This window comes from Balaenoptera physalus, assembly GCF_965194825.1.
Source record: "Balaenoptera physalus genome assembly, chromosome: 4".
NCBI classification, from domain to species: Eukaryota; Metazoa; Chordata; class Mammalia; order Artiodactyla; family Balaenopteridae; genus Balaenoptera; species Balaenoptera physalus.
Window position 1 is genome coordinate 5438757 of NC_138891.1, and position 26041 is coordinate 5464797.

Genomic DNA, 26041 nt, shown 5'->3' on the forward strand with positions numbered 1-26041 from the left:
ATTTTAAGATAACTCATTGATGTTATTAAATTATTAACTCATCTTTGTGCTTTTACGAATGATAGAATCGAAATGCAGGTCTGCTTCCAGATATCCACTTAAAATAAGGAAACATATATTAGTAAGTAATTAAATAAGATAATAGTGCCCAGTTCAGAATGATAGTGTCAGGAGGTTGAAGTTTGTGTGTGGAGGCCACCTGAATTGGCAACTCCATGACCAAGCATTCGTATCCATCATTTATTCCAGACCTTTCCAAAATCCATTGTTTCAATTAATTAAGCATTAAATTATCCTGTCCTATATCATAATCACCAACAATACGCATGTTGCAAAATCCAATGGACACTTCTATTCTCTCCTTTTCCCTGATGTGACAGCAACAGGCAATAGTGATAACCATTCCCTTCCAGAAGCTCTTACCTCTCTTGGCTTTCACAATACCAGATTCTTTAGGTTTTTGTCCTATTTCCATGGCCACGTCTTCTTCATCTCCTTTTCTTGCTCCTCTTCTGCAGTGCCTATCTATATATTGGAATACCCCACAGCATAAACATGTTGAATACATAAATATTTAAATGAACAGATAAATAAGCACATCAATAAATCTAATCTTTAACCCAAAGGCATCACATTCATAGTGCAAGTTTTAGGAAAGGGGTGCACGGTCAGCAGAGGAGCTCATCCCTTTGAAGTTTCTTTGCAGGACTCACCCTGCAAAGGTGAAAACACTTCTTTGACTAAACAACCTCAAGGAACAGGGGCTGCAAACATTCCTTGTGGAAAACTGAATTTTGGAATAATTTTGCAAACTCCACGCTTGATTTTTCTCTTGGTTTCCATGCAGCTTGAATCACTGAATCATTCTTGAAGTTCTTTTGTTGTTTTAACACATTAAATTAGTTCATTACAGCTGAATATGTAGTGGAAAATAGCATCTGTTTACACTGTAATAATATAAAAATTACTTACCAGTAAGAGAATAAAGAGCAATTTGCAAAAGCTAATCATATTTGTGCACTTGTCTGCAAAAAGTAGATTCTTAATATATGCCCAAGGGGGAAAATCACTTGCTGGTTTAAGCAGTAGAAGCAGTGATATTAACAAGCACCACTTAGACAACTTCTATATTTAGGACTGGATCCAGACTGTTCCAGCTTGTCATGAAAATGTAGAGTTTATTAATTTTGTTAAGTTACTTTCACCTTGGAAGTTCAAACAATTTAGATTCAGATAATACCACAGAAAATCCAGTGGCCTAGAAATTTCTCAATATTTGCCAAGTCAAAATTTCAATTACCCTTATTTAGAGAAAACTTTCTTTTTTACTTTTTTTTAGTGCTAATCACACATACTATGGGAAAAACACATGTCAAATGCAGTTCCTGTTTTGACTTCCTGCCCCAAACTATGGAAATTAAAAGTCAGTTTAAAAATTCAAAATTAACATTTGAACATGTTGAAAAAATGGTTTTAGTAATCTCACTATGTTGCAGCTTTTAGTTTGTTTCTTCACATGTAGAAACCAGAGAGTGAATAAAATTTATAATTATTGAGACATTTTTAAGTATCACATTTATAAAATTTTTATTACGTTTTAATAAATAAAAATGATTATAGAACAGACCCTTTCTCCTTTGATCATAATAGAGACAGATGGCATATTTGAAAGTAAGATTAGGTTTTTTTTCCTTATATTTATCAGGGAGAGAGAGAAAAAATCTATATGAAGTTAGTCTTTAAAGTTCCCTTTTCTAGAAGCCAGGATGAAACCTATGCAACTAACATAGCCTCACTTCAGATATGTTAATAATATTCATTAAGCACAATCTCCTTCTACATTTAGTCAGCTTTGATTAGGACTCCCATCCTGCCTTCTTGCTTTTGACCTACCCTTTAATAAGGTTCCCGTAAATGGCTAATTCCATCCGCTATAATTTTAACTCAGAGAGAAGGACCAGGTTCTGCCAGGTTTGGAGGCTACCTCATTGTAGCTTTCAGTAGTCAGACTTCATCAATCCTCATTTTACTGCTCTACTGATAAAACTTTTATCCTTATAAATCTAGTTTCTAGAGACCAGATGCTGAGGTATGATACTTCATGTCACAGAGAGAAATGTGTCCTGCTGAAACTGCAGAAATGCATTTCTGGGGCTCTGAGGAGCTCCGGTTCTTTATGGCTCAGTTCAGAAAGAATTCTGTGAGAGGCGAAGTGATTTATTAAAATAGGATGCTGTGAGGTTTACAAGTGGTCAGGCAAAAGGGTGCTGCCCTGAGAACTTAGTGGGCTACAGTTTTATAATCAAAGGAAAAATGGGGAGGGAGAGAAGACCACCTTCTTCCTCATTGTGGAGTAGATGTCACGCTTCCATCTTCAGCTCCTCCTTCATGTCAGGTGGGGGAGTTTTCTTGTCCTTACATGGTCAAACCGGGACTGTCATGGAGAAATGGAAATGAGCAAGAAGGCATATACTAAACATACTATACTATACTAACATATACTAAAATATGGTAAATCATCTCAGGGTTTCACTATAATGTCACCCTTTCCTTATATTTTGTTTTTAGTGCACGCAAAGGAGTATGTCCTAGGAATCATTAACTTACCTCACTGTGCAGGATGTGGGTCTCATTCCATCATTGTTTTATTGTTTTGGGGCATGTCTCATGCTTCTGTTGCACGCTTTTTTTGCTACGCAAGCCTGCTTGGTTTGTGGCTAAGCAAACCTGCTTTCTTGAGTGATTATTAACTTACAGGGGTCTCCCATACTTTTTTCTTTACTTATGATTCCTTAGTGGGATTTAATCACCTATTTTTTTCCTTTTACTCTGTCTCTATCACTTTCCTTCTAGTTAACTCAGTTTGGCATGAGGATGAAAAGGGAATGATTCTCTCTATGCTGAAACTTGAAGATTTTAAGCACTTTAAGAAAAGACTAAAAAAAAAAAAAGCTGAGTGATGAAGTATACTCTAGCTCAATGAAAAATTTGAAAATCTGTTATTGCATACACTGTCAGTTGGAAGCTTAGTTCATTCATTCAAATGTTGCAGCTGATTAAGGATTGTGTTTCAGTGGTTAAACAGGAAAAAATCTTTTATTTGCCTTTCAAATGGCATTTCCCAACAGCTTCAGTTACCATCTGTTGCTGATAACTCCCCAATTTAGCTACGGCCTAGACTTCATCTCTAATCTCCAGACCATATAGCTAACTGCAGAGTGCATGTTTTATTTAGATGTTTTAAAGACTCCTCAAACTCAACATATCCCAAACCAGCCCACGCTCTTCCCCCAGACATCTGGGCCTCTTTGAATATCAGCAGTTCTAGGAAATGGAACCTCTAATCATGCGTTTACAAGCAGAAGCCATTGGAGCATCTTTGATACCTCCCCTCAAAATTCACCATGAATGCTTGACGTTTCCAACTTACATATTAATCACACGTGTGCACTCTTCTCTCTCTACTTTCACCATCATCATCCAGTTCTTAGGTGTGGCCATCTCTTCACGAACCCTCACAATAATAATAGAACCTTCTCCTCCTTACCCGCTCTTGCTCTCCTCCTCCCATGCACACTCTTTGTTTCTGCCCAAGTGATCTCGTAAAAATGCAAGCATGTTTATGTTTCTGTATTTCTCAAGACCTTTGAGCAGACTTCCATTTGAACAGAGAGTAAAAAACATAACCCTGAACTGTACCTACAGGTCTCTCTGTGCCAGAACTGACTTGTGCCCAGAGATACTCCCTGATGCCTGAAGGCTTCATATTTGGGGATATAATCAAACACTTTGTTTAGTAAATCAGCATTAATTTATTGGACCTGGTATTGAAAGAATCTAACTAGGGTAGACCCTCAGATAGAATGATGCTAATAATAGTATCGAAAGCATGGTCCTGCAATAAACTGAGTGAAATTAAATGAATTAATGACCACATAAATTGACAACTTTTTTTTTTTTATTAATGAACTTAATATCTATTTAGTCTTACCTGTGTTCTATGCAAGGTTAGCTACGATGAAGTCACATAATAGGATTGTTTTCCATTGTCCACTCCCATTGGGATTAAGGAGTTATAAGTGTGGTCTCTGGAGTACAAGTGCTTTTGCCCTTCCTACACAGTTGAGCTGCTCTAAGTTCCAGGATCTCAGTCTCCTCATGTGTAAGATGCCCTTGATAACTGCAATTCCCTTGTAGGTCTTTGTAAGGCATCAGTGAGAATATTCATATATAGCCTTTAGCACACCACATGGCCCAGAGAAGCATTCCATGAAAGCCTCACACTAACATCCACTGGGTTAAGGACCAGCAGGGTCTCCTCAGTGCATTTATGAATCACTTATCTTTTCCTCCAAGCATCACCCTGGGGAAAAACCCTCTGGCCAGAATGCTCCCAAGAATTACTGAATGAACATGGGGGATACTGTGGTCTCAGCACCTGTTTGTGGAAGTTTTCTCTAAACCCTAAACTGTTGGGATTGGCACTCTTTCTTGCTAACACAACTCATCTATACCATGGTCAATCGGGAAACATAAACACAACTTTATTTATGCCATGGGAAGAAATTTTGACATAGGAAATCAGGCATTTATACATGTCCAGATAAATCAGTCTTCTGGAGTCATTGTCACTGTCTCTTCCTTGCTCACCCTTCTTCTAAAGTTAATCCAAGGCCAAAGCCATTTCTTTCTGCAACTTTGGTAAATGAAAGTTGAAAACAACGGCAACAAAAACAAATGCTTTTTTCTGCCCACCAAATATGTTCCTAAGTCCAGGAAGAAACTGTTATTTGAGAAGCTGGGTGGATTTCCCCAGGTTCTGCCCGTAAAATGTCTCACTTCAGACCTCTTTGGTCAAAAGGGTTTCCTGAGGTCAGGTCAGGTTGGCTGAGCTTCTCTTATTTAACAGCATTTTCTTTTCCTTTTTTTCTAGAACCACAATTTCCACAAAAATACAATTTCACAATTTGCATCCATCTCAAGAGTCCTCTAACTTAGGCACCAAAGTGATTTATACAAATGAACATTAGTTTTCCTTTCTTTTGACAAAAATTAGCATTTATTCTCATTATTGAGTCCATATTCTATCCCAAGAAGCCTTAGGTACTTTGCCATAATTTATTTCATTGAATTGGGTTGGGGCTTTGCCAGTTTTTCTAATGGTTGTTGGTTTTTTCCTCCTAATTTTCTAGATACTTTTTATGGAACGTAGAGCTTAACCCCTTTGCAATAGGACTTGTATTTTTTTCTCATCTTTTGAGTTTGCCTCTGGTATTTTTTTGGGGGGGGGATTTTTTTTTTTATTCAAACAGAAAGTTACAAAAATTATAATCATCCTCATCAGTTCACTCAGTCCCATGTAATTAATTTTTTTTCATCTTGATCTTTTGTTAGCACTTTTATGAATTCATCAGTTTTCCATTAGAGTTCTGAAAATGCTTATTCATTCAGTTCGGCAGTACAGTCAGTTACCAGAAAACTGTACTTGTCAGAGTCTTTTCCATGAATTCCTTGAAGATGAAACCCTTTTATAGAAACATTTTTGCGAAAGCATCAGAGGACACCCAGAACTGTCTGTAAATGACAAAAGACTTAAAAATGACCACAGTTAAAGATTTGATGAAAGTTCATAATAGTGCAATTGACAAGGAAATTTAGTTATTTCTGAGATATACATTTTAAAGTAATAACTAGAATTATGACATTATAACAGAACATACAAGATTTTTAGAAATTTCATGTAATGTCTGAAACATTTATATTAACATATTTCCATACAAAGAACCCAAAGAAAGTTTAGTATTAGTTGTTTTTTTTTGTTTGTTTGTTTTTTTATACTGCAGGTTCTTATTAGTCATCAATTTTATACACATCAGTGTATACATGTCAATCCCAATCGCCCAATTCAGCCTCTGGTATTTTTAATAGAGAAGATGTATTAATGTGGCTGAATTTAACAGTGTGCCTCATTCTCTGCTCTGTTCCCATAACGACAACTGTCCCCATAACTACAAAAGTGTTTAGCCACTGTTCAGTGAGTCCTTTGTGACTGAATGAGCAGTGAAAAGCCTGGAATACGGGTGTGCTATGCCCATCGGAGTTGAGGTTCTTGAGGTTATTTATGGTCCCAATCCCATCTCTTCCCAGTTCACCCAAAGTGCTTCAGAAAAATGCTATGGTACTTAGCACTGAGAAAACGTCTGCTCAACTATATACCATATATTTTGTGGGCTCCACAAATCTCATTTACAGTTACATATTTCAGAGGGGATCTTTGAAACAAATTCATTAAAAGAACAATCAGAACAACTCTCAGATTCATGAATTAGAGATGAGAAATGCTATAAAACTAGAGGGAGGAGACCTTCCTTGATTTATGGAGAAGTAGGGAATTTAATATTTTTCCCCAAATGGAAGGTGCTCTTTTTCAGCAAATGCAGGGTATAGATTATTATGTGGATTTGTAGGGAGGAAAATGGGTTAATCATGTCATAGTTAATTTCTGTATATTGTTTTAGAGCAATATAGAGAAAATATTCCATTTGGAAACTTTAACAGTCGTGTTAATAGAGAAATAGCATTCTCCACATCCTGAAAATTTCTCTATGTGTATTTAAGAGAATTTGGACTTTTAGAAAAATCTTAAAATGAAAAATCATCGCTGGAAACATTCATGGCACGTCCCAGATTTAAAAAAAACAAAACTTGTTATTCATCAAAATTTTTAAAAAGTGAAACAATCTCCATATTATTCCTTGCCGCATCCTATGCAAAGAGAGCTCCCATAAATAGTGCAATTTACAGTTGATGGTAAGCTTCTCTCAGAGAAAAAATAATAGTTTGTGTTTCTGCCAGATGCTTTTCCAGCATTAAGTGCTATAAATATGCCCTGAAGTGTGTTCAACAGATAAGGCAAAATGCCAAAGAATGGCAGAGAATTAAGTTGCACCCTGTTCACATACAGAATCCATTGAGACACCATATGCATATTTCCATTTTAAAATCAAAATGTGAAATTAATTCAACGTGCATTTAATAGGAACCTATTTAGAGATCTCTGCTAGGTCCCAGGGACAAAATGATGAGGTCTTTCTCTCTCTGTTGAGGAATTTACTCTCTATCAGAAGAAACAGACATTTAACCCTAGTTATGGCAGTGACGTCAGTGCTATAAGGAGCCACTCCCTGTACCCAAGACCACATGGAGCTGGTGACCTGTGATGAACATCTGCCAGGCAAGTGAAGGTGCTCCAGGCAGAGGGAGAAGGCTTTGAAAATGACCTCTTCTTGTGGTATTTTCCTTAAGAGCATAAAAGGGAGGGCTTTCCCACATTTATCTACACTGCAGGCAGTTATTCTTGTTAGAGAGCAGACATCATGATTGGGGTGATGGGTAGGTAGGTTTCTTAGAGGAGGAGGTTGGGACGATTTAGGGGAAGCATGAAGGTCACACCCGGAAATAAAGTTTTTCTCTGCATCTGATACCAACACCTTTGACAGCTTCACCCTCGGACATGATTAGATACAACATGGTTAATTCCCCCCACACTTTCCAGTGGTAGGTGACAGTCACGCACTGAGGGGAGTGTTCAGCTGTGGACATGGTAAAGGGATATTGTACGCTGGCTGAGTAGTTAGACACAGTGGTTTTTCTGATTTCTCTCAGTTTCTTACAAGAAATTATTGTGGTTATATCAGTAGAGTTAAAACTCATTTGCGGTCTCTCATTTACAAAAAGATCCCCAAAAGACTGAGCAAACTTCACCAGAACCAAATGTTCCTTTTGGCTCAATTAGATCTGAGACAAGCTGGGACCTGGCACCCTTTGCTGCAATGCTTGCACCTGGACAAACGTCTCCTCCAGCAACAAAATACAAAGAAACTATAAGGGACTAAAAATAACTGCGTGCATGCACAGTTGGGGCAAATTATGGACAACAAGATACAAAAAGACCAAAAACCCAATTGCCACTTCTCAGGAATCGGGAGCAAAACCAGGGTGTCAGGAGCAAAAGCAGGGCACTGCACATGCTCCCTGCACACGACACCACCAAAGGGGTGGGCAGACCACCTAAGCCACCCCTCTGACCTGACCCCTGGACCCATCCCTACCCTCACCCCATATAAGCAACCAGCTCGCCCCTGCTAGGGCAGTGAGCAAGGGAACCTGTTAAGCCTTGCCTGAATTTCTTGTCTGTCCTCTTATCAATTTCTATTGATTGGAGAAGGCCAAGAATCCTGGTAGGTATCAGATCATGAGCACCGGCTTCCAAAGCCCACTGTCAGCCAGTGTCTCCCAATCAGGACCCCACCATTAGAGGTCATGGAGGCAGCTGTTTGTACCCCAGACATACAAGAACAGTGGTTTCACAACAGGAGCCAGGCAAAAACTCTCAAATTAGCCTCTCTTACTCAAATAAGTGCTATTTTTATCATCCATATTAGATACTTGAAAACATTAAGTACTTAATATTTAAAAATCATGAAGTTTCTAGATGAGTTGAGAAGCTTTGAAAAAGATAAGTGAGTCCATCGAGATTTTTTCACAACCACTTAGTGACAAGGTATTTTTGTTGCTTATAAAAGTTAGTTACCTAATATATCTGAGAAACTGTGACATGCCTCTCTTCTTTTTCTCTATGTTTATTTAGAATTTGTTTTTTCAGTGACTACTGGTAGTGTATAAAAATGGCCCTACTCTTGTGGTATTATCTTTTTTTTTTCTATTTTTCTATTCCTGAAGCAGGTACTATTCATTTCTGTATTGAAGAGTACAGAAGACAGGAGCACAAAGTAAGGCATCAATCATTTGAGCTCAGAGAGAACACTCTTAATTGAATCATGTTTTTCAGTTTGGGACTCAATGCAAGTGAATTTTCACTTTTATTCATATTGTAGTCATCTACCTAAATGTTAGCTGCACAATCACAGATTAAAATAAGTTGTTAAATATTCTTTATGGGACATGTAATTAAGGAATAAAAGTATCTATCTCATGTCATTTTCCCCATTGAGTAAGAGAATTTGAAAAGTACATATCTTCACATCAGTAAGGAAAATGTATAACCATAAACGATTCTATCTTTAAATTTCTTCTCCAAATATTTTGTTAAGTGGAGTAACAGGGAAGGCAGTCTCTTGGCTTACTAGCATGGTTTTTATTTGCCTGCTGGCTAGGAGTTTCCTTCAATTAAAACAGCCTTAAGTACATAAAGAAAGAACTTAGCCATGGCTAACGCTGAATCAGTTAATGCAAATATAATAGTGAGTTAATGCTTGTTATAGTGAGGTTTTAAGAGACATGACACAGGGCCTTGCTTTTGCTTATTTTTTTACAGAACTAGCGATTCCCCCAGCACCCCCGCACAAATGGATCACAGCAAAGTATTCAACAAAGAGGTACAAAAATGGGGTCAGAGGTCATGCTGCAACAATAATTAGCTTGGAGAGAAAAGGTAAAATATACAGAGAGAATCACAAGGGCTTGGAAAGCACTTATATGGGGTTTGAGAGTTACAAGATTTCCAAGATCGATCTGCTATTTTGCATTCATCCCTCTTGAATAGAAGTTCCCCAATTCCCTATGTTATCTGAGTTATTTTTTACCTCTTTTTATGGCTTGTTTTTAAATAAAGAAACTTTTGATTATTTTTCTTGGGTAATACACATTACTCACAGTTAGACATATGGAAAGGTTCAATCTTCAAATGACTATATATTGATCTTTTAAAACCTAGACATTGGCCACTTATACAAGAAGGGGCCATCTTTGGAGAAAATGTACTAATATTTAGGATGAGTGGTTCTAAAACTTTAGTATGCTCCAGGAGCACCTGGAAAGGTTGTAAAACATGGATTGCTGAGCTTCATAGCCATAGTTTCTGATTCAGTGGGTCTGGGAAAGAAGTTGAGAATTTGCATTCCTTTTTTTTTTTTTTCAAGTTCACTGAATATCATCTTATTGCTTTTTTCAACTGAAGTATAATTGATTTACAATATTATGTTAGTTTCACGTGTACAGCATAGTGATTCATTCTTTTTTCCAGATTATATTCCATTATAGGTTATTATAAGATGTTGGGTACAATTCCCTGCATTTCTAACAAGCTCCCAGCTGCCACTGCTGCTACTCATCTGTGGACCACACTTTAAGAACTAATGCTTTATATGAGTATTAAATGAAACTGAGAGTTGATAATAAACAAATTAAGATAGAATCATTAGAAACTTTCTATTGATATATACAGAAGTGATATTCAAAATATTTAACAAGCCACTGAAGAGTTAGAATGTATACTGGTCTTAATCCACATAGCTGAACCTATGCAAATGGCCTGAATATTAGATTTGAGTGAGTGTATGCAACATAAAAACAACTGTACAGAGATAAATACAAATTTTAAACTTTTTTCCAGGAGTAGTTTTTCAATAGTTTTCAAAATAAAAATCGAAAGTAAGTGTTTTAGAGTTTAGGATACTATATCTTTTTATCATTTCATTTTTTTTTTATATCCCAAACAACAATCTAAGTTAAAGTTCTGAAATCAGATAATTTTCTTAAAAAAAAAAGAATTCCTCTGTTCAAGTATTATCTCTTGTCTCCCCAAAGAGGATGGTAACTTCTTTCATAACCACTTTTTATTTTTCTGATGTTACACTTTAATAGGATAATGTTCATTTTATTTTAATAGAAATTTAATGTGATAAAATGAAATGACATCAGAAACTAACAAAGACCACCTTGTTCTTTTTGAAATCACGTGCTCATGAAAATGGATTGGTTATCATTACCATATATGTATGCTTATAGCAAACTTCCTAGTTCTTAAAAAGCATATTAAGACACTTTATGCCAAAGACATGCAGATTAAAATTATACAAGGTATTGGAGCTAATGGAATAAAAGGATACATGAACATTAATTTTGCAGTGAGTTTCACAGAATAATAGTGATTTATAACAAAGCCTCATAGATAAGCAAAATAGATGTGTGTATATGTGTGCATGTGTTTCAAAATGATGAAACTCTTCCAAGTGTTAGCCATTTAACGGTTATTTTTATCTACTTTGGAACTTCAGTTGCATTTAAACCTGAAGCCTTTCGGAAATACTGAAGACAAAATTTGAAGATGGAAAAGTCTGACTGGCTACTGATGGCTAGGATTGGTGATGACATTTAAAGTGGCATCACTATTCTGCAGGAATGTGTGTGCATATCTTTAATGTCACCACTTGCCTCTGGGATGACACTTGTTAGATTTCATGGTGTCATGTGCTAGCTCAAGGTCGGCAATAGTGATTTTTATTACGCAATACCTGAATATTCCATTTATGATCTAAAAGGAACTTGTTGAAAACAATGTTTTCTTGTTCTCTGTGTACTTTGATCACCTAATTCTCTTTGAGTTTTAAAATACAGAATTCTGACATGTGCTGTGATGAAGTAGTATACTTACTTAACTTTGAAATCATTCCTGTGAAAAATAATAGTCTGTTTGTGTTCGATGGTTCCCAGGTTTCTGAGGGTGACTTGACTCAGAGACTGGCTAATAAATAATAGGAGACAACCTTGGAGGGAAAATGGCATGCTACATTCACCCAGAACCTCTCTGCCCAAAGGCAAAGCAGATGAGGCCCAAAGACACATCTCTGTCCAACTACTGCTTTTTTAAAAATCTCTCAGCATGATTCCTTCTTAGGCTGCAGCTTTGTCTACAGTCACAGAAAGGTTAGATGTGGCTGAAAAGTCTATCCAGTCCAGTGAAGTGGGCTAACAGGGTAAGGAGAGCTGTCTGGGCTTTCTTGCTTTACACAAGGAACACGCTTTTATGCAACACACCTGTATCAAGGTGGACCAAGAGTTAAGGGGGCTTGCAGCAACATGGATGCAACTAGAGGTTCTCATACTAAATGAAGTCAGACAGAGAAAGACAAATACCATATGATATCACTTTATATGTGGAATCTAAAATATGACACACATTAACTTACCTATAACAGAAACAGACTCACAGACATAGAGAACAGACTTGTGGTTGCCAAGGGGGAGAGGGGTGGGGGAGGGCTGGAGTGGGAGTTTGGGGTTAGCAGATGCAAACTATTATATAGAGAATGGATAAACAACAAGGTCCTACTGTATAGCACAGAGAATTATATTCAATATCCTATGATAAACCATAGTGGAAAAGAATACAAAAAAAAAAGAGTTCAGGGGGCAGTATACATAGATAGAAAAATTAATACCAGTAGAACCCAAGAGCAGTCCAATAAATTATACAAACATAAAGATCAATGACAAAGAAAATTTACAGTATCCAGAAGGGTTATCTGTCTACATTCTGTTTCCAACTTGTATATCGACTTCTACCCCTAGCACACACACACCCTACACCACCACAATCACATTGAGGCTACCCCGATCAGCCTCCACTATATCCAACATTTCCCCCGAAATTCTACATGCCTTGGTCTCTCCATAGCATTTTGGACCTTCATACCATTCAACTTTTTCTTTTCAAATTTGTGGGAGGCTCACTTGCTTTTTTTTTTAATAGCAGATATTTTAGATTATTATCAGGGTGCTTTGGGACTATTATTCAATTAACAAGTGAGTATGCATTTTGTCTTCTTTTGTTTTGCTTTTTAATATATCAGGGGTCTCAATTGGGAGCCCACCAACTATTGGTAATTTGATCACCCTCTTTTCCCCGCAACTCCCTGAGCCATTTCACTTGTTGGGAGCATTGGCTTAGCTGTATCTGTGCAGAGTTTTGGTTTTTTTTTTCGGCCGGGGGGTGCAGGATATAAGTACACTCTTAACTGTCAGGATTCTTTTGGAGTAACTTTCTTAATATCTAAAATAGTGACATTCACCTGCTCCTATGGTGTATTAAAACAAAGTCATATCTGATTTGAAATACCACCGAGAATATAGATTTGCTAGGAAACTTAGAATGAAAGTATATGTACAAAATGAATATTTTGAAGGTATATGTGGGGATAGCACTGTTCATCTCAGCCTTATATTTTAATATGCATTATATATAAAGCATTCATTTCTATAACAGGAGTAAGAGATGAATCTTGCTTTAAGGGAAAGTACATCATCAGCTCTCTAGAGAAGATAACCAACTATATATTGTGGAATTAATTGAATATAGCATCATGCCCTCAAAAGATATACCCAAAGGGTTTGAATTATTAGAAATAAATCAGGAAGGAGAAAAAAGGGACACCACTCTGTCCATCAAAATAGCATTCTCCGTGTAGAATCAAACCAATCCAATCTATCACTGGTTCCTCAATTAACTATAGTAAGTCTTAACTTCATATTTTGACTCACACTATGTCTTTTGATGTTATGTGTTGTTGGAAAACTGATGCATGAGTGTCCTCTCTGTTCAAACTGTTTCTAATATACAATTTCCTTGTCCAGTGTTCTTTCAATAAGGGTACCTAGTCCTTTGAGGATACTTGTCAGAATGATGCAAATGAAGGTGTGAATTATATATTTATCTACTTATAAAAAGATATTATACTGCAACACCCTACCTACCACAGTTGCTGTGATGAAGAGGACAATGTGTATTTTTCTGGCAAAATGGAACATTGAGTTTAAATAAGTCATGGGAAGTGATGCGTAGATACTATACGGAATTAGTCCTCCACCGAGATTTCTTCCATGTGAGGTGATAGTTTTAAAGGTTTTGAGCTGGAAAACCTTCTAATCTAAGAATCTCCCTGCCCACTTCCACCTCACCCTAAGCCACAAAGGCTTCCCCTTCACCACCAATAAATTAACATTAATAAATATATATTTCTTTAAGATGATTTTCTATCTCAATGTCTCTCCAATACCAAAAGATAAGGTTAAGAAAATATAAACTTGGGAAAATATATATTACTATTTATAGAAATCTCAGAAAGCAAAGGCAAAAGAATTGCATTGGCCCCATGAAGTGCTCAAAACACACTGGATCCTCCTGGCAATGGACCAGGGCACAAAAGACCCACGTGTTGAAAGAATACCTTGAACTCCTCAGATTACCCTCTGTGGGAAACAAAGAGAAAGAAAGAATCGTAAAATTGCCCAGCTTTCATATACTCCATTTGGACTTCGGCAGTGCATTTTATTTTGAACTCTCACGCTCCCATCTCAGCCTCCAGGGTGCCTATTTCCCTTGTTATCGGTGAATTTTTCCTGGTAGACACCTGTTGGGTCCTGTATTAATAAGATACATGGTAGAAGGAGAAACACATTTCCGGAGCCAAGAAGGTGAGAGCTACTCTTTCTAGGGCCCTTGTTAATCTTTGGGAGCCCAGCATCTTCTGTGACAGAACAAAGGCAATACAGTTGTAAATTCTTATTTTTTTTCTCCCACCCCGCAAAGAAAATGTTGTTGCTATGTTAGCGTTCATCTACATGTCTCTGAAGAGAAGCAATAGAATATTTCTTCCTTCCATCCAGAGGTTTTAGAACTTGATTCCCATTGCTTCGTATAGCATCATTCTAAATAAAACCCCCACCGTTTGACCACAGCCAGAATTAGCGTGAATGGTACCTATTATTGAAAGGGAGTCTGTATTTGCAGTAATACAGAGAATGCCAGTTTAGAAATGAGCCTGATTGCATGGTTCATTTTGTTCTCCTTTGTAGAGCCAGGCTGCGGCCCACTACAAAGGCACGAAACATGCCAAGAAGCTCAAAGCATTGGAAGCCATGAAAAATAAGCAGAAATCTGTAACTGCCAAGGACAGCGCAAAGACTACCTTCACCTCCATCACTACCAATACCATCAATACCAGCTCTGACAAAACAGGTTAAGCGATGCTCTTTGTTGTGTTATTGTCGTCTTCACCCTTGTTGTTCGGGGGCTCCTTCCCTTGCCTGACTGTATCTGTTGCTGGTGTCTCTTCCACCTTGATTCATGCTCGATCCATCTTTCTATGTATTGGTAATGCTTCCCCCTCATTTTTCCAGTACCCTTGAGCGATGACGATAATCACTAGTAATGTTGCAGATTTTGCACTGGAAACAGTCCTATGGCTGTTTTAGAGGAACACAAGGGTCAGAAGGGCATTTAAAGCCATACCTCTTTTTGAGAAGTGAACCTTTCCAGTGTGTATCGTTTGCATCTTGTATGCAAGCACGTTAGCCTGTAACTGCATGGCAGATTTGATTTAACTGTGAGTACACAGCAGAATATGCCAAATGAATCAAGAAGGCCCCCATAAGGGCATTATTACTGACAGGGTTTATTCTCATAAATCCCAAACATTGCATTGTTTTAAGTAGCAGCTGTGTGAATCTGGGCTTGTTTGTTATGGCTGGGTAACCTTCCCTCTGCATACACAGGTAAGTGTTATTGATACCAATTATTCTTTTTAACAGTCTTCACAGTGAAATAACGGCCTCTGAATGGTCCCTTGGGATAGCTCCTCAAGCAACCGGTTTATTCACGGCAGGGGAAGCCAGTGGGGTTTCCATAAGCTGGCATTTAAAAATATAAGACCACTGGTCCTCGAAACTTACATAAAAAGAGATCCCGTGTGATTCATGGATGTACACACATCCATTTAATAAATCACTTTCTAAGAATACAAAGGCTTGTACGTGTCAGGTGCTTTCCAGCCCCTACAAATAGCAGTGGTCAGGAAGCATGTATATTGTCATCGATGGTTAATGTCTTAACTAGAAGAGGTCTTCTGGCCCTGGCTGATGAAAATATAAAATCAACAGTGAACCAATGCAACAGATTAAAGCAACGTTATTACACGTGGTACACCCATGAGACCTATAATACGTAGTCCTCAAAGGATCTGGAGAGATGCTTGCTCCTGTGTGAATCTGTAAGGGACAACAGTGTCCTCTGTGAGTTCCCACAACACATTTTATATACTTCATCTAAATATTATTGGTGCATGCATCATGCCTCCTTCCTGAGTACCCTGTATACTCTCTGAGGCTGAGTGACCTCTCGTCATCTTTGTACCCCAGCACCTGTCTGACGCGGGGTAGGTGCTGAGTAAAATGTCTGTTGGCTGCATTTTCTCTCATCCCTTTGATTCTCTGATTCATCCGGTTTTGTGTCACAACATATAAAGGGGGAAGAAAAAAAAAAAAACTTGTCATGTTCATTTCTTTGGTATCCAGAGCAAGAGCTGAATTATACCGTCTTATTAATTTAGATGTAAAACCTTGTAGGGAGCACATTAGTCTTTTCTCCATTAATTGAAAATTCACTGCCTTATTTTGGGGGCTGTAGGGGAAATGAGCAGTCTTGAAGCAGGTGAGTGTAACTTCTGCTCCCAGATATTGGCATCTGGGATGGGATCCCTAAAGCCATACTCGCCATAGAGACATGTATTTCATTTGCAAAAAGACAGTAGGTAGGAAGAATAAAGATGTAAATTTGATGTAAAAGGTTTGATATAAAGAGATGAGTTTGATGTAAAGTTTTTGCTCGTTGCCAGACTCTTCTACTCCTAGACATTTTTATCAATAATGGCTGTTTGGATTACCTTGACTTCTCTTTAAAATGCAAAAAATCCCTGTTACACAGAGATGCATGCCATTTAAGAATATATATATGTACATGGTGGGTAGAGCTGCTGACTGGACTTAAGAAATGCTCCCTTGTGTGTCATCTCCATTACATAAATGAGTTATGAATACATACTTCCATCCCTCACCTGAGAGACTAGAGTGGAAAGGCTCTGTCCTCTTGGAGGATGAATGGAAATTAGTTTGGACTGGGTTGTGGGACAGAGCCTACATAAGATAGACAGATTCCTAGTGGGGATGCCAGATTTACCTAGTGGTTAGAATGGTGTTGAAATGGTGAAGTGCCCTTTCTAGCTGGAGCTAGAGAAAATTCCAGAAGGACAGAGGGATAATAAAATCTGCAAAGTTAGTACAAATATCTTAAAGCCAAAGTAAGGAAGTGATGGGCATCTGGAAGGGATTGGCTCCCTGATCCAAGGGGACCTCTACCCACAAAGAAACAGGTCATACAGGTTGAAAGACTAACGATTCCAGCACACTCACTAGATGTTTTAAGCCAAAGTCTATCCTTATCTGGGATTTCTGCAAAACTACCTATGAGAAATAGCCCAAAAAACTCCTGGAATTTCATAGACTCTTAGCCCATTCGTATTGCAGTATGAATCCGAGGCACCTATGCTGACAAATTGGAGTTTTCTTAAAGCTATTACTTGTCCTTTTTATTACTGCCTGTGTCCTCATACTGATTGGGAAAGAGCACAGCTCTGAAAACAGGATGGGTCTCTGAGCTAGTTTCTTACAACAGTTAAATACTCGGAGGCAGAAGGGGAAAGAGAGAAGACTCTGAAATCAAAGACCACGTATTTTTTAATAATAAAAAATTGTAACCTTTCTACTTAATGTAAAAAGTTGTTTTGTGGTTTGTGGACTTATCCATGCATAAAAGGTATAGAGACATTAAATCACTTTCACTAATTTTACCAAACTGTTCTTAACAAGAATTTAATATATATGTAGGCCAATTGCCTTTAAAAATGCTTGAGTATACAGTGATGTGATAGACAAGAATCTTAAGAGAAGGTTGGGCAACAATAGTAAAAAAAAAAAAAAAGAAAGCAAGAAGTGGTATAGACTTGAATTTAAAAATTGCTTTGGAGGTTTTCCTGGGATTCTTTAAAACACAAGAAATAGAATACACATAAAAACCAAATTCTCATTCCAAATCTACTTACAAAAAGAGAATGTAGACAAACAATTCCTTCTAAATTCCTAAATCGTGTATTATGGGCTTAAATTGCTGCCTTAGGCTAATAAATATGTCTACATATTTGGGCTTACATGAGGGCTAAGGTCTCAGTCACTAACTTCATGATCTTGGGATTCTTTCCCCCTCCTTCTACCAGTCTGCAGGCTGGAGTGGTGAGCAATTCAGTGATCAACCACCAGCTGCTCCCAGATAGCCTCGTTCCCCTACTGCTAGGCAAGAAGACACTCCCTAACGTTAATACATAATTTTAGTTCTTACAATCTAATGAGGAGTGTTTTTGGTGAATTTACACAAAGAAAAATTTACAGGCAAAAGTAATATTTTTAAAAATATTTCAAACACTCAAAATTGTTGGTACGGGAGGGTGATTGCTATTCATTCACAGAATATTTCATGGAGCAAACATTTCCAAAGGTTACCAGAATAACTTTGCCTGACTTAGCAAGGTTTTTTTAAAATTTTTTTTAATTGAAGTATAGTTGCTTTACAATGTTGTATTAGTTTTAGGTGATTTGGTTTATATATATACACACATATACATATATACATACATATATATATATTCTTTTTGGATTCTTTTCCATTATAGGTTATTACAAGATATTGAATATAGTTCCCTGTGCTACACAGTAGGTCCTGTCTTTTATCTATTTTATATACAGTAGTATATAGTAGTATCTGTTAATCCCAAACTCCTAATTTATCCCTCCCCTCGTTTTTTTTTTTAATGCAAGTTTTCTATACAGAAAAAGTAATGACAAAACTTAAGAAATTATGCTTAAAGTAACTTGGCAAATATAGCCTAATTGACATTTTTTTCCTGTGAAATGACACATTCGCAATTGTTGGATTAAGTCTTGTGCGAAGTCATCTTCTGGTCTTTCTTTACTTTCCCTTTCTGGACAATTTTATTCATTCCTATGACCTATCCATTAGGCTAGGCTAGGTGAATCTGCAGTAATAAACAACTGCCAACTCCTGGTGGCTTTTACAGCCACTAATTATTTCTCTCACACCCTACAGAGCAGCTATGGGTTTTTGTTTTTGTTTTCCTTTGTTAATTTAACTCTAGGGCCAGGCTAATGAAGCAGTCACTAGCTCGGCATTACCAGTTCTATGGAAGAGGAAGAAAGAAGGGTGTGAATCAATAGGCTTTTAAAGCTTTTTAATTCAAGTGACTTAACTTTCCTCTCCCTTTCCTTGGCGAGTCACATGATCAAGCCTGATTATAAAGGGCAGGGAAGAATAATCTCCTTCAGGGAAGGGGACAGATATTAGTGAGCAATAAAGCACCACATCCCACCATGGCTTCCGCCATCCCTGTGTTGGAGTCTCAGCATTCCACATCTCCAGCCTTGTTCTTCTCCTAAAATCTGACCTGATTTCTTTTTTTTTATAAATTTTATTTATATATTTATTTTTAAAACCCAGCTGCATTGGGTCTTTGTTGCTGCATGCGGGCTTTCTCTGGTTGCAGCGAGCGGGGGCTACTCTTCGTTGTGGTGCACGGGCTTCTCATTGCGGTGGCTTCTCTTGTTGCGGAGCACGGGTTCTAGGTGCGTGGGCTCAGTAGTTGTGGCGCACGGGCTCAGTAGTTGTGGCGCACAGGCTTAGTAGTTGTGGTGCACGGGCTTAGTTGCTCCACGGCATGTGGGATCTTCCCGGACCAGGGCTTGAACCTGTGTCCCCTGCATTGGCAGGAGGATTCTTAACCACTGAACCACTAGGGAAATTGCTGACCTGATTTCTAAGGCTTATTGGTCACTTACTTGGATGCTTTGTTAGCACCTCTATTTTGCAGGTTCAAAAAAAAAAAATAAGCCTGACTTTGACCATCCTCCCCAACTTTCTCTCCATCCTGTCTTCCCAAGTTTTATTTTTGATCCTGGAGCTCATAGACCTGAAACCTTCTATCCGTCTTAGCCTCTTCTTCCTATCTCAGGCCACACATCCGTTCAGTGGTTGGAACCCACTCCCCTCACATTCCCAGGAGACGTCCTTCACTCTTTCACACATGGTTTCTACCCATATCCCGGCCTCATGGGTCTCAGTTTTACTCCTACCATTGCCCTAGCCTCCATGCAAGTCCAACTGCCTCCATTCTGGCCCCTTGACAACCATATCCTTCATTCTACTGCCCATTTATACTAGACAGTATATAAGGCACAGCACTATCCCACTCAGAAACCTTCATTGTGCCTTTATGCTGGACCTCATGGTCCCCCATTGTTTGATCACAACCTGCCTTTCCAAACTTTTCTTCTGTTGTTCACCTGCAGTATTCTCCACTAGAGACATGATCCCCCTGCATCTTTGTTTCTTATACTGTTCTTCTAAATTTCTCCCTTAAAGTGTGTCACTTTTCTCTTCTTCATTCTGCCTATGAAGTCCCATAAGAATCCGTATCTTCCTAACTGCCCTATCTTATTCTTGTTCAAATATAATTTTTATGTCTTTACCTTTTCCTATGGCCAGATGATATGCTCATTTAGAGTACATACTTGCATAATCCTTTTATTTATCTTTTTTTCTTTAAAGAGTACTTTTTGTGTAAAAGATAACAAGTAGTTTTAAAACCTGAAGCAATCAGTTTTGCGCTCTTGTTCTTGAATTAAAAGCAAACCTCTAGACTTTTTTATTTGTGAATACCTGATTGCATGAAAGAACAATGGTTCTCATTAATTCAAAGAATTCTGAGATATTGCTCATCAAATTTCAGAGTTGCAGGTTTTCTTAAAGGTCATCAAGTCTAACTCCTAAAGTTTGTTTGTTGTTTGTTTGCTTCTTTTGAGATTCCCTGGTTACAGAGGTAAAGAAGACTTGACATTTCTAATGTTCCTTCAGTGACTATCAATCAGGAGTTAATTAGCCTATTGAGTTTTAGATTTACCATAGTCATCTACTTGGTAAGATCTGAGAACATTTCTCCCTGGTTCTATTACATAATTCTCTCAAGTCTCAGCGAATTGCAAATATAGTCATTAGATAAAGCTACTATGTTACAAGTTAAATTTGCACTTTTCTCTCTAATGATTCAGTCTTCTTTGTATCAATTTTCCCCTCTCTTCTTCTTTTTGGCAATTCAAAATTATCATCCAGGGATGTTGTACTCACCTGACCCAAAGGTGCCAAGAGTGAAATACTTTTGAATCTATTTTTGAAAAGGTCTGTGAATGCAAAGGAATATTTATTTACTCTGAATTAATAGTTGATTCTAAGTGTTTATTGGAATTCAAATTATTTATACTTAGAGTGATGGAGACTTTTCTAATGATAAAGAAGGTATCCAATGGCAAGTGATATCCAATGACTACAAATAAATACATTAGGAAACAAAGCCTCTTTGTGAATGTCAGTCAATTTTATAAGGTCACAGAGGCTGGGGTCTTTCCTTTCCTGAGCCTTATCCTCTCAAGCCAGCTGTTTACATCAGGCCCAGTGCCAGGCAGCGCTAGGCACACACTTTTTTTTCCTTTCCATTTAAGTAGAAGCTAAATCATGAGAATGGTGACCTGGAAATAAAAGTGGTAGATGAGTAGTTTGTAAGGAAAAGCCAGTCCAATGCCATTTAGAAAACAGACACATAGTTTTCAGCGGAGGACAAGAGAGAATTAGCTTTGTTTCTGTTTTCATAAGGAAGTTGGGAAAAGTTTGCTTTTCTTGACAAAGGCTTCAGACAAAGGTTCCAAGTGTTGAAAATGATAACAGAATACAAGCTGGGTTTGACATCAGAAAGCCATGCATCTTTGAAATTCTGTTATACATTTGTATGTATGATATAGTATGGAATATATCAGATGGTATTTTATTATATAAATATTTTACATACATATTTATTGATATGCAAGATTCTGTCTTTAATACCTGTTCCTGAAATACCCCACTACGCCAGGTCTTTATAATCAGCATTGCCCATTTGCTTTAAGAAGAGGAACACATGCTTTTGTGGCTTATGAAGCCATAGCTCTTTTGACCTTTCAGAGGCAATACGAAGTCATTTGAAAAGGGACACATTTCTATCAGCACTTACAGATCTGGTGTAGTGACGTAAAAATGCCCCTCTTGGCGGAGTGGAAATTGTGCTGGCTCCTGGGGTCTTTCTTTTCTCACCCATTCTCCCAAACAAAGACCCCCTGGAACAGTCACTAATACAATAAAGGACCCCATTGCCAGCATCTTGGCACAGGATTTGAAGCACTGTTGTGAGACCACTGATGCCTTAAGTGGTTTTTCTTTTCTTAGCGCTGGCTCATGACATGCTTCTGACTGGTCAAAGAAAGAGCCTTTATCAAGTGTCCCCTGCTCAAGATGTGTGATAAGTACCAGCAGTGTGTGCTGGTAGCAGACCTCTAGAGAGATTAAAAAAGAGAAGGGAAATTCAGAAAGGAGACACACACACACACACACACACACACACACAAACTCCAGATGCTTATTTGAATATTGTGGTTCCAGGATCCTCGTGTATGAACCAGTGATGACAGATCATACATTAGGGGTGATATGGAAATCACAAACAATATTCTATCCCGTTCTTTTTGTGCCTGAGGAAATCAAGATGAATGGTATTGTGCTGATAAAAGCTTTGACCCAGATACATTACACAAACCCAATCCTTGAATCACAGAAGAATTTCACAAAAAATTCTTCATCTGGACAGCAACATGTTGTCTTCCTAAACGTAATGAATGAGTGAAGCAGTGAGAACCTACATTTCCTAAAGGACCTGTCGTCTATCCATGGTCAAGGGCTGGGGTATGGTGTGCATGATAGGAGGGGAATTAAAACTAAACTGACAAGCTGGACATAATTTATGTTATGGTTCAAAGCAACAGGGTCCCTGACTTGTGTGTGTGTGTGTGTATGTATCTGTACACACTTCATGTATGTGACTGTCTTTCTTTAAGAAATAAATGATAAGCTAAACACCTAACCAGTATCTATGAAATAACAGACATCTGGATGAATTTTAAAAACTAAATTAAAACTCCCAGGGGCTTTGTCTACAGCTGTTACACTTCTGGAAACATCTGTGTCTATGTGTGCATTTGTGTGTGTTTTTTAATTAATGGAGGCTTTTTTTTCCCCCTATTTTTATGTTCTTCTTAGGAATCGAGTGGACATAAGCTTATATAATGATAAAATATTTCAACTGCAAAATAATAATTCTTAATGTTAGACTCTTAACTGTAACAAAAAAGTTGAACAATGATCAAATATGACAGAACATGAAGTGAGCACCTGTAAAAAAACACGTGGACCATGACAGAACTTTGTCTCCAAAGTGGAAAAGTGAAGGGTTTAATATCTACTAGTAATAGACAGGAAACGAATGTGAAACAAAACATGTTAGCAGCACATTTCTTACGGTCAGGAACCATAAAGCTTCTACTGAATTCTTAGTAAAGCACAAACTGAAACAGATATTTAAATTAAAAATTATACTTGCGTTTCTGTTCAATGAATTCCAGACTCTTAAACATGGCATCAGAACTTTTTTGTGGTCTGACCTTTGCCTACCATTTCTGGCAGTCCTTCACATCTCTGTTGAACTCCAGCGCAACAAAATTACTTGAGAATCCAGGGCAAGGTGCATACGTTCTTTTGCTTCGAAAAATCCTCCCTTATACCTCACCTCATCCTGTGTATCACCTGCCAAGGCACAGAGGATGCACACGTTGTGTGCCAGTGTTAGGTGTATGATGGGCATAAACATGTACAGATAGAATCACGTTCTTTGCCTGGCTGATTCCCATTTCCAGGCTTCTGTGTAAGTTCCGTCCTAGCACCTATTAAAATTGTGTATCTTCCTACTTGTCAACCCCATCAAATTTTCACCTCCTTGGTGGAGCATACACCTTTATCCCATACGTCTTTCTCCCAGCCACTAGCAGTTTTACATTCAAACTGTCAATAAACAGTGATGTATTAATTTTATTTTCAGGACTATCATCCTAAGAATTCTCTTTTTACAGTGAAAACTAACACACTCCCAAAATATATAGTACCAATTTCAACGCCTAGAGTCAATATATTTTACTAAATGAACTCTATTACATTTAACTACTTTATAATACACATCAAAGATATTAACCAGTGTAACTCAGAATTTGAATGTGCAACCCTTGGGTTGAACATTTCCCAGAGACAGCATAAAATTAAGTTGCTCTTTTAATTACCTTAATTACATTCAGATTCATCATTAAATTACCCTGCTACTTCAGTTTCTAATGAGAGTGAAGAACATTTTGAAAAGCTCTATTGAGTTAGATTGACTACGTACTAACCAAGTTGTGTCATTGGTATCGGGTTAAATTTGAGGGCAGAGAGCATATTTAACTCAGTGGGGTAGAGTCTGTGCCATGCAGCCAGTACACAGCCTTTGCTTTGCTTTTGCTGTGACTCAGTTTGCGGGCAGCCTTGACAGCATTTTATACTTGCATGATCGCTCAAGTCAATTACCCTCAGACTAACAGCTGGTGCCTGGCCAAACTCCAAGGTGAAGGTCAAGATGCAGAATGTGTCGCAGTCGGGAAACTTACCCATTTGGACCTTATCATTTTTTGCCTGGCTTTCTGTTTCCTTGCCAGCTCTCTGGTAGAATTAAGTAAAACCAGAAAAGAATAGTGCATTTCTTTCATGCTGCTCAGGAAGTCGAAGAGCTTGTGGAAGAGAAAACCTTTCCCATCCTTCTCTGAACTGGTCAGAGATTTGAGCATCTGACTCTTGAACTCTAGGGTATTTATTTGTTCTTTTATCCACCCATTCATTCACACCCACTCATTGCTATTCAAATAATTGTGCAATATTTTAAGAGACTGCAGGGCTGCAAAGTAAGGCACAGAATAGGTGTTCTACTCCCAAGGTGACTCCAGTCTGGTTGGAAAACAAGAAAGAAACCCAAAATATAATCCAGAGTAGGAAATGATTTGTCAGGGGAAAACAGAAGATATACGGCCATGAAAGTCCAGAGCAGTTGGAATGATCCTTTCAGAGGAGGGAGGTAGAGGGTTCACAAATACTACTAACCACATGTGCTAAACATGATGTCAAGGGTGGCAATCCCTAAAACAACTCCTTACATGAAGTGTTTCGCTTAAACATTTAGGGCATATTCAGTATTTCTTCCTGTCCCCTCGTGGTTCACTTTAGTGAAGGAGCAAGAAGACAAGGCTAAAACAAAGAGGTTTAGAAATTCGATGTCAGAGGCTAGTGAAGGTTATAGGAGAATCTAACTCTTAATTTGCAGTTAAAGAAACCAGATTCTGAGTCAAATAACTTCACTGATGTCAACACGATTGTAAGAGGCAGAGCTAGGATTTGAACCGAGTTCTATCCCTGCAGCCTTGCGATCTCCTCGTAGGCAGCAAACCCCTTGATCCTCTCATAGTCCTTGTTAGCACTACCCCACTGGGGTTTTTTGGCAGTCAAATGTTAATTTTTCTAAATGAATATACAAAATTATCAAATAAAGATACCACAAGACTGCCTACAGTGGAAGGGATTAGAGTCTGGCAGGACGTGTACTATCTTCTAGGAATTTCCAGTTTGGAAAGTGCTTTAATTCTTTCAGGCAACTAAGGTGATATTTAGTGCAGTAATTTTGGTAATTGAAAATCCAGTAACTTAGAAAGGGTTGATTCAGAGCCCATAAATGCAAGCTTCTTCCTGTGTTACTAAGACATTTGAGATCAGTATATAGTGGTATTTAAAAATAAGGTGATGTAGTCTAAAGTTCAGGGGCATAAATAGTTTGCTCTATAAAGTTGGTGATTTCCTAAACGGGAGAAACAGTGTAGTTGTTATTTATATAGCTTTTAAAATTTCAATAGGTCATCATATTAATTTGTAAATGACTGACATCCCCATTTTAAGGAATTTTCTTTGCAGAAGACTGTATCAGAAATGAGACAGAAATCATATTTATCTCCCCATTAGCAGAAATATTTCATAAATCTCTCATTTGCCAAATATTTGGAAAAACATGTTAGTGATGTTGGATTTGTCTTTTAGTTATTTCGAGGTACCAGTATGTGTTAACATTTGTGCCCTAGGAAGAGGGGGTGGCTAATCGTCACCCTGAAAGATGAATGGATCTTAAAAAGGGTTTTGAAACAGTAGGTGAAAACCAATTTCTTACTTCAAAGTAATCCAGGATTCTAACCCGATTATATGCCTTTGCGTTAAAAAGCCACAAATCTAATAGCTGTGGTTGGAAGAGCCATAGAATAATTTACTTGGCATGGCTGTCAAATTCATTGAGTACTTCTG

At 37.8% G+C, this 26041-nt stretch overlaps 1 protein-coding gene across 1 annotated transcript in view; it reads left to right on the forward strand.

Moving 5' to 3' along the window:
- Positions 1–26041, forward strand: part of ZNF385D (zinc finger protein 385D) — a 231206-nt gene that overhangs the window by 119747 nt on the left and 85418 nt on the right. The window contains exon 3 of the mRNA XM_082460776.1: positions 14656–14818. Within this exon, the coding sequence (XP_082316902.1) occupies positions 14656–14818 (163 nt within the window). The remainder of the gene's footprint in view (positions 1–14655; positions 14819–26041) is intronic.